A 12622-nucleotide genomic window follows, 5' to 3' on the forward strand; every position below is an offset into this window, starting at 1 on the left:
CCACGTGGATGACGCGCGGGGCCACGCCCCCACCTTGGGACCGACCCGGAAGCGGCGCTACTCCTTAGGGGAAGATGGCGCCCTTGGGGCTGAAGGCGGTGGTGGGGGAAAGTGAGTGTCACCCCGCGGCGGGGCTCTGGTGTTCTCTCGGCTGTCCCTTGGGGGGCTGGGGATGTCGGGAGAGGTGAGGTGCACGGATTCTGGGATCCGAGATCCTGACGGTGGGGACAGCACCTGACTCCTGAGGGGCGGGCGGGGTCTTGGGCCCAGCTGGACTCGCCTGTCCCTCAGTTGCAGCTGGCGGAACAAAGTTGGGATGGGGAGGACTCATGCGGGCGAGGAGAGGGAGACACAGTTTCGCGTTTAGACCTTTGGGCCTGCCTCCGCTACAGGCTGACGAGTGTCTGAACCCTGAAAGTTCAGAGGTTGAACTCAGGGGTCCGACAGTGCTCTGGTCAATGACCCCAAGCAATGTATGAGCACTCAGGTGGTGTAACATGCCCCATAGGGGTGACGAAGGGGATGCTTTCTCTTTTGCACCACGCCTAGAAGGTCCTTGGAAGGGTTAACTTCTCCTTCTTGCAAGCTTAAGTCTTTGGTGGGGAGAAGGTTTGAAGATGCCCCTCCCCCACCTCCAGTAGTTCCGGCCTCAACTACTTCTTCCGCCCTGATAACAGTGGACTTGACACTCTGGTGCACTGGCCAGGCTCTGTGCAAGGCCACCCTTCTTTCCCCTTTCCCCTATTCCATCCTCTGAACAGAACAGGTTTTGTAGAAAGGTCCAGTACCTTGGTGTTAAAAAGAAACCTTCCCTATGTACACAAGGGTTAGTGGGAAGCCCGCTTAGAGGTTGATCGGAACCCTCAGATCTGGGAACCAAGCGTTCTAGTCTAAGAGACACTAGGAGTCCCTCACTCCCATTCACTCAATTCTCTAAGATGTACCTGTGCTCTGAGCATCGTACCCTGTAGTCACGGGGCTGCTTAGCTAAGTTATCTGACCTCACTCAGGATCCAGGTTGGGGTCTAGCCTAGAGGACAAGTGTCCCAAGCCTCTTCTCTCTTCTTCTCTCTTCTTCCTCTTCTCTCTTCCCTGTAGAAATTCTAAGTGGAGTCATCCGGAGCGTTAAGAAGGATGGCGAGTGGAAGGTAGGGGCTGAGGCAGAATGCATGGATACCCAGGGGCAGCCTTTTACCCAAATCTGTGCAGGTACCCCAAAATGTCAGAGTTGCCTCAGGAATTCCTTGAATGAGCTGTCGATCCATGGGGGTGGGTTTGGGTGGATGGATGTCCCATTGCCTCTGATTCCCCTGGGACCAGCTTCAGACTTTTTTGCATGGCTCACCTCCCCTGTGTCTATATCCACCCATCTGGTCAGGTACTCATCATGGATCATCCGAGCATGCGAATCTTGTCATCCTGTTGTAAAATGTCAGATATCTTGGCGGAGGGCATCACCAGTGAGTGGATGAATCTGAGGCCGACCCCTTGAACGTGGGATGTCTGGATGTAGCCCTTGGGTGTGGGAGCCCTTCATACTGGTTCAATACATAGTTCTCCCTGCATAGCCCGGAGCCACTTAATCTCTAGCACCATATAAAATGGTCGTGGTGGTCAATGTCTATGATCTTAGCACCCAGGAGGTGGAGCTAGGAGTATCACAAGTTTAAAGTTAGTCAGCTCATGAGTTCAAAGCTGGCCTGGGCTACATGAAACCCTGTCTCAAACAAATGAAGCATGACTGCGCAGTCCCTATCTTCTCCGTAAAAAGCTTGGGTGGACTCTGGGATCTCAAGAGTGTGTAGACACCAAAAGTATGGCTGTGGTACTCCAAATGTGCAGAACCTTGCTGTGGCTCTTTATGTGGGGGAATGAATCTCTCTCTCTCTCTCTCTCTCTCTCTCTCTCTCTCTCTCTCTCTCTCCAAGGGAGTAGTGTAAGCCTTTAAAACACCACCACCGTGGGTCCAGTTCTCCACACCTGAGACTCCCCTGTCTCCTCCATGCCACCCATGTGTGTCTTTTCCTCTGTTGCTTCTAGTTGTGGAAGACATCAACAAACGGAGAGAACCCATTCCCAGCTTGGAGGCAATTTATTTGCTGAGTCCCACAGAGAAGGTGCCTACAAGAGAGAGCCTCTGTGTGTATGGGTTCGTGTGTGCTTGAATGGTGTACTGTTGATAGTCTCTGAATGTGCATAATGTATGTGTGTACACACGCAATGCATACATGCACACATGTCGCCATACATGTGTGTGTGTGTGTGTTCACATCGGAATTTGTGGATATGTGTGTGCATACATCAGAATTCAGGCATGTGCATGTCGGGATGCATGTGTGAATACATGCACATGTCAATGTATGGACACCAGAACAGAGGTATGTATGCATACATGTGTATGTACGTGTTGGAATTTGTGGGTATGTATGTATTAGAATTCAGGCATGTGCATGTCAGGATGCATGTGTGCATGTGTGTACATGTCAATGTATGCACATCAGAATATAGGTATGTATGCACACATGTGTATGCATATGTTGGAATTTGTGGGTGTGTTTGTGTGCATATATCAGAATTCAGGCAGGTGCATGTCAGTATGTATGTGTGCATACGTGCATGTGTCAATGTATGCACATCAGAATACAGGTATGTATGCATGCATGTGTATGTACACGTTGGAATTTGTGGGTGTGTGTAGGTGTGCATACATCAGAATTCAGGCATGTGCGTGTTAGGATGCATGTGTGCACATGTCAATGTATGTGTGTATATGTGTCCCCCTGACAACTGACAGTAGCGCAGAGTGGGGAAATATCAGTTGGGGGCCCCTTGCCCCCAGTCTGGGGTGCAGAGCCTGACTGCAACAGCGATCTGTCCTTCCCAGTCGGTTCAGGCTCTGATTGCGGACTTCCAGGGGACACCAACCTTCACCTACAAAGCAGCCCATATCTTCTTCACGGACAGTGAGTGCGGCTAGCCAGGGTGTCGTCGGGTGCTGTGCTGAGGTGGGGAGTTTGGCCGCAGAACACTGGTCTGATGGTCTCTCCCTGCCAATGCAGCGTGCCCCGAGCCCTTGTTCAGTGAACTGGGCCGCTCTCGCCTGGCGAAGGTGGTGAAGACACTGAAAGAGATCCACCTCGCCTTCCTCCCCTATGAGGCCCAGGTACAGCCTCCGCTTGTGGTGGGGGAAGGGGTGGGCTGTCCTTGGCAGAGTGACCAAGCTCCCTGCAGGAAAGACAGAACACCAACGGGGAATGGACAGTTAGCAGGCTCTTCCTGGAGCGCTAGCCCTGTGCACATTCCTAACGGGCAGCATGGAGTGTGGGGCAGAATTGTCTCATCCCTAAAGTGGAAAGGAGCAAGGAGCTGTCTCTGTTCCCTTTCAGCATCGGCTAGGGCCTACCCTAGCCCGCTTCAGAGCTGGCAACACAGGCTCTGGAGGATATGGAAGACCCCTGGAAAGTGCAGGGGCAGCAGCGGGCGGTTGTGCTGGGTGTCCCCTATAGTGATCTCGACGACACTTCTGTCCTCCCCAGGTGTTCTCTCTGGATGCCCCGCACAGCACCTATAACCTTTATTGCCCATTTCGGGCAGGGGAGCGGGGGCGGCAGCTCGATGTGCTGGCCCAGCAGATAGCCACACTGTGTGCCACTCTTCAGGAATACCCATCCATTCGCTACCGCAAGTGGGGACCAACCCCCACCCTACCCCAGTGCTACCTTTTACCCTCGCTCTCATTCTGTGTCCATGCTTTCCCCTATGCGTGTGCATGTGTGACTGTGTGTGTGTATGTGTGTGTGTTTGGAGGTCAGAGGTCAACCTCGGGTATCTCCCTCAGTCACCATCCACCTTTTATTTTTTTAAAGATTAAAAAAAAAGTTTGTGTGTGTGCATGTGAAGGTTCTCATGTAGATCAGAAGAGGGCGTCAGACCCTCTGGAGCTACAGTTATGGGTGGCTGTGAGCCTCTGGGTGCTGGGCAGAGCAGTTCGAGCCTTTGACCACTTAGCTGCCTTTTTGAGAGAAGGTTCTCCCTTGGCCCAGGTTTCCCATCCAGGCCCAAGGATCCATGTCCCCAGCACTGAAAACTCAAGCACACTTTTAAGTGCTCTGGGGGATCGAGCCTGGCTTGCATTTTACTGACTTAGCCATTTCCCCAGCTCCTGTGTTGTCTTTAACTTGACCCTCACCCCTACCCTTGATGTCCCCAGTCTGTGCCCAGTCCTCCCAGCACCCATATCCTCATGTCCCTGTGTTTGTCTGCATCACCTCCAGGGGCCCAGAAGACACAGCCCAGCTGGCCCATGCTGTCCTGGCCAAGCTGAACGCCTTCAAGGCAGACACTCCCAGTCTGGGCGAGGTGAGGGGGATGCTGGGGAGGTACCAGGGAGGTAGGGTCCCAGTCAGCGTCTTCATCCTTCTCTCTCCGTGCCCAGGGCCCAGAGAAAACACGCTCACAGTTGCTCATAATGGACCGGGCAGCAGACCCCGTGTCCCCGCTATTACATGAACTCACATTCCAAGCCATGGCCTATGATCTTCTGCACATCGAGCAGGACACATACAGGTAGACGGAACTGGGAAAATGCCTTTCACACCATCCTTTGCCCACCTAGGCCCTCTGTCCTCTGATCTGCCGTTCTTCCAGGTATGAGACCACAGGACTGAGCGAGTCCCGGGAGAAGGCTGTGCTCCTGGATGAAGACGATGACCTGTGGGTGGAACTCCGGCACATGCACATAGCGGATGTGTCCAAGTGCGAGCCTGGCGTGGGTACTGGTGTGGGAGGGCTCCAGGTACCCAGGCCTCATTCCTAGGGTGTCCCTCTATAACTTAGACTCTTTGGGGGGACTCGCTTCTATCTGAGCTTCACCCCAGTGCATCCCCAATGGCTTGGGACTGCTACATGCATCTAGGTGTCTCTGATCAGCTGGTAGAAAGAGGCCTCTCTCCCCAAATGTCTCAGCATCTTCTCTCTTCCCCTCCCCTGCCCTCGCTCATGGCTAGGAAGGTCACGGAGCTCCTGAAGACATTCTGTGAGAGCAAGCGGCTGACCACAGACAAGGTAGAGTTCATGGTGGGGCAGGACTTCAGCCTGGAGTGCAGTGGAACCATAGGCCTGGGGCCTGGCCTCATCCCTCCCGTCTCTACCCTCTCTTACCCTTACTTCAGGCCAACATCAAAGACCTGTCCCACATCCTGAAAAAGATGCCACAGTATCAGAAGGAGTTGAACAAGGTGAGCTCGGACAGTCAGACCCACCCAGGCTCCACCCGGCTGCCTGGCTCCGTTGTGTCTAACCCAGTCCCGCCCTGCAGTACTCCACGCACCTGCACTTGGCAGATGACTGCATGAAGCACTTCAAGGGCTCGGTGGAGAAGCTGTGCGGTGTGGAGCAGGTGGGTCTGCGACGTGTGGGCAGGGCAGGGCAGGACCTGGGGCCGGGGGATCCCAAGGAGGTAGAGCTTGGAGAGGAGCAAAGCCTGAAAGAGGTGGCCAGGGCCCTCCATGGGGAGCAGGGGCAGGAACTCACAGGGGCCTCTGGTAGGGAGGATTTGGGGAAAGGCAGGGCCTCAGATAGAGGGTGGGGAGTGGGGTTCGGGGAAGAGGTGTCTTTGTAAGGGTGGACCTAGGAGAGGGTATTGGAGAGTAGGGCAGAGTTGTGCTTAGAGACAGGACCTGAGCGAGTTTGGAGGTCACGGGTGGGTTTAGCCCATGCTTGGTTAGATGGGCTTCAGGAGACCAGTTTCCAGGATGAGGTGGGGTGGGGTTATCTTATTGAAGTCCCTGATTTGTCCCCGCTCTGTCTGTTGCCTTCCCACACCTTCCCACAGCAGCCAGCTGGACAGCTAACTCTCATGTCATGCAGGACCTGGCCATGGGCTCTGATGCAGAGGGTGAGAAGATCAAGGACACCATGAAACTGATTGTCCCGGTGCTGTTGGATGCCTCCGTGCCACCCTATGACAAGATCCGGGTTCTGCTGCTCTACATCCTTCTGCGGAACGGTGGGTGAAGGGGTGGCCAGGGATGGTCTCGGATCCCAGGACCACTACAAGCTCAAGGCCCTCATCACCTAGCCTGCTATCTTATCTTTTCCTGTCACTGTGATAAACACCCTAACAAAAGCAACTCAAGGGAGAGAGGGTCCGTCTGACTCACAGTGCCAGGCTACAGTCATCGTTGAGGTCAGGCTTGAAAGAGCTGGGCATGGTGGGCATGCTCACAGTGCAGCAGAGAGCAGCAGATGCAGGCGTGCTTGGCTCTGCTTCTCCACTCTTACACAGGTCAGGATCCCTCCCCAGGGAATGGTGCCCCTCACAGTGGGCAGCTTCTCTACCCCGGCCAATGAAACTAAGGAGGTCCCTTAACTAAGGGATTAACTGAGAACCACCACTTAATTTAAAAACATTAGTACATTATTTTTTTTAAAGACAGTTATTTAGCCGTGTGGGTGGTGGCTCACACCTTTAATCCCAGTTCTCGGAGGCAGAGACAGGATGATCTTTGAGTTCGAGGCCAGCCTGGTCTATAAAACTAGTTGCAGGGCTACACAGAGAAACCCTGCCTCGCAAAACAAAACAAAGCAAATTATTTTATATGCATGAGTGCCCTGCCTAATGTATGTTTGTGCGCCCTGTGTGTGCCTGTTCTCTGTGGAGGCCCGAAGAGGGCATCAGATCCCTTGGAACTGGAGTTACAGGTGGTCATGAACCACCACGCGGGTGCTGGGAAGTGAACCTGGGTCTTCTGTAAGGACAGCCAGTGTTATTAACTGCTGAGCTATCTCTCTGGCCCCAGGGAGGTGGAGACAGCTGATTCCTGGGGCGTGCTGTTTAGCCAGTCTAGCTGAATCGGCAGGCTCCAAGCTACAGAGAGACTCAGGGAACAAGGGGAAGAGTGATGGTGTCCTGTAGAGTGTGCGTGTGGGAGTGCGTGTAGCAGTATGCGCCACATGTACACGTGGGAGACCAAAGCCGGACATTGGGTGTCTCTGTCGGTCCCTCTCTTAGTCCGTTGAGATAGGGTCTCTCCCTGAAGGTTATGTTAGGCTGGAGTCCCCATCCCTGAAGCACTAGGTTACAAGTGTACGTGACTCCCGAACACCGAGGACTGAAACTCAGGTCTCTTTGCTTGCCCGTGGGAAGACCAGAGTGTGATATCGGGCGTGTCCTGCCAATGCCAGCATCATTCTCTGCCTCAGTCTCTTGGGACAGGTGTGGGGACTGCGGCAGTCCCGAGTGGATGTGTGTTGTTGACGCAGGCACAGCCATGACAAGGACCCGGTGTCTCAGATCCATGGGGTGGCAAGGCCTTGCTTGGGTCAGACTGGGAATGTCAAAGCCTCCCTCTGGTCCAAGTGCAATGTGAATGTTTACAAACAATTGACGAGTGTGAGCAAACCTAGCAACTCCGTCAGAGTGTGCACAGCCCACCACACTACTTCCTCTGTACATGTGTCTATCGTTTGTGTGTGTGTGTGTGTACGTGTGTGTCTGTTTGTCTATATTTCTATAATTTCTTTAGTGTCTGTTTCCTCATTCCATCACAGCCCCTAGTCAGATCAAGTACCAAACCTCTAAAGTCTTGGCCACAGGGTCTCTCCTTGAACCTGAGCGAGGCTGGGTTCTAGAAATTCCCCGCAATCTTCCTGTTTCTTCCTCCCACAGCACAGGGTTACAGGCACATGTTGCTATGCCAGCTTTTACGTGGGTGCTGTAGATTTGAACTCCGGTTCAATGCTTCTGCAGCAAGCACTCTGACCCTCTCAAACATCCTCCAGCTCCCGTCAACTAATTCTTAAAGAGACCCCATTTTACCTGTTCAGATCTACCCATCCCTGTACCTATAGATAACTATAGGGATAGTTATACACAATTCCCTTCTCTTTAAACACCAGAAGTTTCCGGGTCCTGGAGACATCCTAGCTGTGAGGAGATCTCTTTATAGATGTCTTCGGATAGGACCCTACTGGTTGCTCATTACTACCTGTTGCTCTACCCCAGGTGTGAGTGAGGAAAATCTGGCCAAGCTGATCCAGCATGCTAATGTGCAGTCCTACAGCAACCTCATCCGGAACCTGGAGCAGCTGGGGGGCACTGTCACCAACTCTGCGGTACGTAGGGAGCTGATGAACGGTGGAGTGTGGCCCTTAGAGGATTGGGGGTGATACATGCTTAGCTTGGGTATGCGAGCATAGGGGACCAAGAACACCAAGACCTTCCCTAATTCTCTAACGTGATGGGCAGTGGGGTTACATTGGTGCCCCTGCATGGCGGTACAGGGTGTGAGCTTTCAGGGGCAGGTGGGAGAACGAGTCACCATTAATGGGAAACAGGGTGAAACTAGGGGTTCTGAAGGGATCGGCAAACTTCTCACCCTACCCAGTATACATGGTGGTTTCCTATGCTCCCCTCTGTAGTCTGCCTCTCCCTAACCTATGTGTCTGGATTTGTCAGATCTTTCTGTAACACAGACCTGTGACCTTGTGTCCTTCTGTCCCCCTCTGCCCCCTCTCTCTCATACACATTATTATTTTGAGGCACATTTCACTTTGTAGCTCGGCTAGCCTTGAACTTACTCTGTAGCTAAGGCTGATCTTAAACTCACTCTATAACTCAGACTGGCCTCAAATTCACGGCCATTGTGTTAGCCTCCTGAGTATGTGGGACTACAGAACCTGGGACTACAGAACCTGGGACTACAGATGTGGGCTATCATGCCTGTCTTATCCCTTGCCTCTTGCTGTTTCTGTAGCTTTTACTTGACTTACTCTTTCTTCTTTTTCTTTGTTCTGTTTCTCTCTTCCCATTTCTGTTTCTTCTGTCCCCCTTTGCATCCCCACTCCCTACCTCCCTGCCTTTGTGTCCACCTTTGTATCTGTGTCTTATTACGCCCCTCTGTTTCTCTCTTTTCTCCTTGTCTCTGTCTCCTGCATCTCTGTCTCTTACCTCCCATGTCTGTCTGTCTTTACCTGTCTTTCCATCTTTCTTTGTCTCTCTGCCTCTCTCTACCTCTGTTTCTGCCTCCGCCTATCTATGCCTCTCAAATTCTCTTTGCCTCTGTCTCTCTTTGCTTTTCCTGTCTTTCTGTCTCTGTCTCTTCCTGCTCTATTTCTCCATCTCTCTGTGCACCCCCATAGCCCTTCCCCATCTGCGATGGCCTCCTTCCCTTCCCAATCCCATTCCGCCCCCCCAACCCCTTCTGTAGGGCTCAGGGACCTCTAGCCGGCTGGAGCGGAGAGAACGCATGGAGCCCACCTACCAGCTGTCTCGCTGGTCCCCAGTCATCAAGGACGTGATGGAGGTACACAAGTTGGGTACCCCTGTTCCTCTCTACTGATCCCATTAGCCAGTAAGCCCTCTACCCCTCCCGCCCAGGCTCTCAGTGGTAAGCCTTGGGGCTTAGTGGGAAATCCCTTATTATCAGCCTGGCACCCTATTTGCTTTACAGGGTGGGGCACACAAAACAGCACCCCAGGAATTGGGGCAGCAGAGGAATTCCTTGCTAGAGATCATAGCTTTCTCTATACCCTGTACTCTCCTCTAATCTCTATCCTGTCCTCCAGAAGCCTCTCTTATGCTGGCCCCTGGCCACCCCCACACCCTAAAGCCTCATAATCAAATAATGGTGTATCTTATCAGTTTGTGGAAATGTCCTGGTAACTCCTGCTTGGAGACCCAGCAACTTTATACTCTGACTTCCTGGATTGCTGGGTCCCCAAGAAACAAGGAGGTGTAGATTTGGGGACCACGGCCATTTCATTTGCTGGGCTCCACTGGCTGGGGCTCTTTAACTCCTCCTGTCTGGCCACAGGATGTGGTGGAGGACCGGCTAGACCGAAAGCTGTGGCCCTTCGTGTCTGACCCTGCCCCTGTGTCTAGCTCCCAAGCAGCTGTCAGGTGAGGGCCCTGGAGAGGCCTGGGTTGGGGGTTGAGAGTTGCCAGCCTGGACTGACCTCTACCCATCGCCTCAGCAGTGCTCGCTTTGGCCACTGGCATAAAAACAAAGCTGGTATAGAGGCTCGGGCTGGACCCAGGCTCATCGTGTACATTGTGGGTGGTGTCGCCATGTCTGAAATGAGGGCTGCTTATGAGGTGACCAGGGCCACTGAAGGCAAGTGGGAGGTACTTATAGGTGAGTAGCCAGAACTGAGGTCCTTGGGAGTATGACTGGGGATTCTTGGGGTCCAGGGCTGGACTTGGGGTCCCTTAGAGTCTGCAGTTAGATTTGGTGTCCCAAACGCCTAAGTTGTGTGCGTTTGGGTTTCTTTGGAGCCTGGGGCTGGACTGTGGACTCCCCCTCTGAGGGTCCTATGCTGGACTCTGCAGTCCATTGAGATCTAGGGTTGGACTCTGAGGTCTCTTAGGGTCTGGGGCTGGACTACTCAATTCCTAAAGAATTAGGTTATGAAAGTTTTGGGCTTGGGGGCAGGAGTCTAGGGTATTTGAAGGGCTTGAGTCTCCTGTGGAGTAATCACCTGGGTCTGGACACCCATGTTCCTAAGTTCCTGAACCCCTAAATCATTGAGAAGACAGGTCCCTGGTTTGCAGGAGGGCAGGAATTGGTTCTCACCAGGCAGGGCACTAGTCAGGAGTAGCAGATCCCAGGAGAGACCTCTGCCTCTTCTTTACCCTCCCCCTCCTGCCCAGGCTCTTCCCACATCCTCACTCCAACCCGCTTCCTCGATGACCTCAGGACCCTGGATCAGAAGCTGGAGGACATAGCCCTGCCCTGACTCAGCTGCTTGCTCTGCCCTCTCCTCCTGTTCCAGAGAAATAAACTCTTCCCTTCATCTTTCCATCAGGGCTCACCTCACTTTCTTCCCAGAGAGAGCTGTATAAACCAGACCCATGCTGCCGGCCTCCCCTTATGTTACTGTTCTGCCTGAACCTTCCCTTGGCCCCCAGAAGCAGCTTTAGCTTCCATGAACGTTGGGAACCTGGGCTCTGGCTCTCTGGCTGGGTCCCTCCATCCAAACCCTGATCTTAGCAGACAAACTGCAGAGGAGACAGAGAGCTGCCAATCAGGGAATGGCAGGGCTGCAACCCCATTGTCACTAGAATTCTTTAGGCTGTTTGGTTAGAATTATAGAAAAAACCTTAACCTTTCTCTTTATTTTGTGTTACACTTGTGTGTCTGTCTGTGCATCACATGCATCAGTGCCTGTAGAGGTCAGAATAGGGTGCGGGATCCCCGGGACCAGGTATAGATGGTTGTGAGAAGCCACGAGATGCTTGGGTCTGCTGCAAGAACAGCCAGTCCCTTGACCACTGAGGCATCTCCAGCTCCAGAAATAGAAGCAGGTAGAGTAGGCCCGGATCCTGACTCTTCCCCTGGAACCTCCCAGGAACTACTGCAAGTGGAACTTGAAGCCCCAATTCTGGGAATCAGAGCCAGCATTTAAAGCACAGCAAACTCAAACACTGGTTTCCTAGTGGCCCCCACCCTCCTCCAGCCTTAGGATATGCCTGTAGGTTCTGATTGCAGGATTTACCAGAGTTTTTAATGGAGAACTTATAAACTATTCCTGGGCCTGGATGGCTCAGAGGTTAAGAGTGTTTGCTGCTCTTCCAGAGGCCTGGATTTGGTTCCCAACACTCACATTGGGTGGCTCAAAGCTGCTTGTAACTCCAGCTCCAGGGGATTTGATGCTCTCTCCCGGTTTCAGTGGGAGCTGAGATACATGTGTGCCCTGCCCCCACACACCAATAAACAAATAAACAGACAATAAATAAAAGCACTCCACTCAGCATGGTTTAACAGGAAGTTATTACTCCACAGCTCTGGAAGCTCGGTCTTTGCTGGTTGTTGATCGGATGGTTTGTAGATAGAGAGCCTTTGTTCAGACTGGGCTTGTTAAGTAGCTAAGGATGACTTTGAACTCCCGATTCTCCTGCCTCCCCCTCCTGAGTGTCGAGGTTGCAGCTGTGCAGTTGGTTTATGCAGGGCTGGGGACAAACCCACTTCTTACGCTTTCATGCATGCTAGGCAAGCATCTTCCAGCTCAGCCACCTCTCCAGCTGCAGCTGGCCATTTCCCTGTGTCCTCACATAGTTGCATCTTGCAGGTGTCCCAATTTCCTCCTCTTATGTCACCACATACTGGATGAGAGCCCACCCTGTGGCCTCATTTTTTTTTTTAAAACTTAATTATCTTTAAAAAGACCTTGTTTCTAAATATATTCATTTGAGATACAAAGGGTTAGGACGTGAGCACCTAACTCTTGGGAACAGATACAATTTAGCCCGTAGCATTTGGGTAACAGGAGGGATGTTTCAGTGTATGAAGAAGACAGAGAAGGGTCCTGCTCTCTAGGGACACATCCAGGCGGGTGTCGCAGGCAAAGCGGCTATGGGGACGGGAGACATCCTAAAGTGCTTCACCTAGAGGTGGTGATAGGAGTAAAAGGGAAAGGCCGCAAAGCCAAAACCACGGAAGGATGCCACCTGGGGCCACCCGGGGAGCCAGACAGTAAAGTGTTAACCATTGACAAGAGCACCAGGACTATAGAGCTTGCCTATCAGTACTGGAAGCTCTGGGTTCTGTTCCTGGCTCTAGAATAAGATTTTAGAAAGGTCGGAGGACTATGTGGGACCTGACAAGTCTGGATGAAGACTTTG

The 12622-nt window shown here is 52.6% G+C and overlaps 1 protein-coding gene across 16 annotated transcripts; it reads left to right on the top strand.

Moving 5' to 3' along the window:
- The first annotated feature begins 36 nt into the window (after nt 1-36).
- On the top strand, nt 37-11751 carry Stxbp2 (syntaxin binding protein 2). Of its 16 annotated transcripts, none has more exons than XR_015634169.1 (19): nt 37-111; nt 1099-1148; nt 1379-1460; nt 2041-2117; nt 2885-2963; nt 3060-3163; nt 3537-3685; nt 4275-4359; nt 4436-4566; nt 4648-4755; nt 5007-5064; nt 5172-5237; nt 5318-5398; nt 5834-6007; nt 8006-8115; nt 9142-9305; nt 9816-9901; nt 9979-10136; nt 10652-11751. XR_015634169.1 is itself a non-coding variant. In NM_031126.2 (19 exon segments), coding segments are annotated over 19 exon segments (1785 nt in total). In that variant the 5' UTR covers nt 62-74; the 3' UTR covers nt 10738-11751.
- Nucleotides 11752-12622: the final 871 nt, after the last annotated feature.

The sequence above is a fragment of the Rattus norvegicus genome, chromosome 12, assembly GCF_021556685.1.
Source record: "Rattus norvegicus strain SHRSP/BbbUtx chromosome 12, alternate assembly SHRSP_T2T, whole genome shotgun sequence".
NCBI classification, from domain to species: domain Eukaryota; kingdom Metazoa; phylum Chordata; class Mammalia; order Rodentia; family Muridae; genus Rattus; species Rattus norvegicus.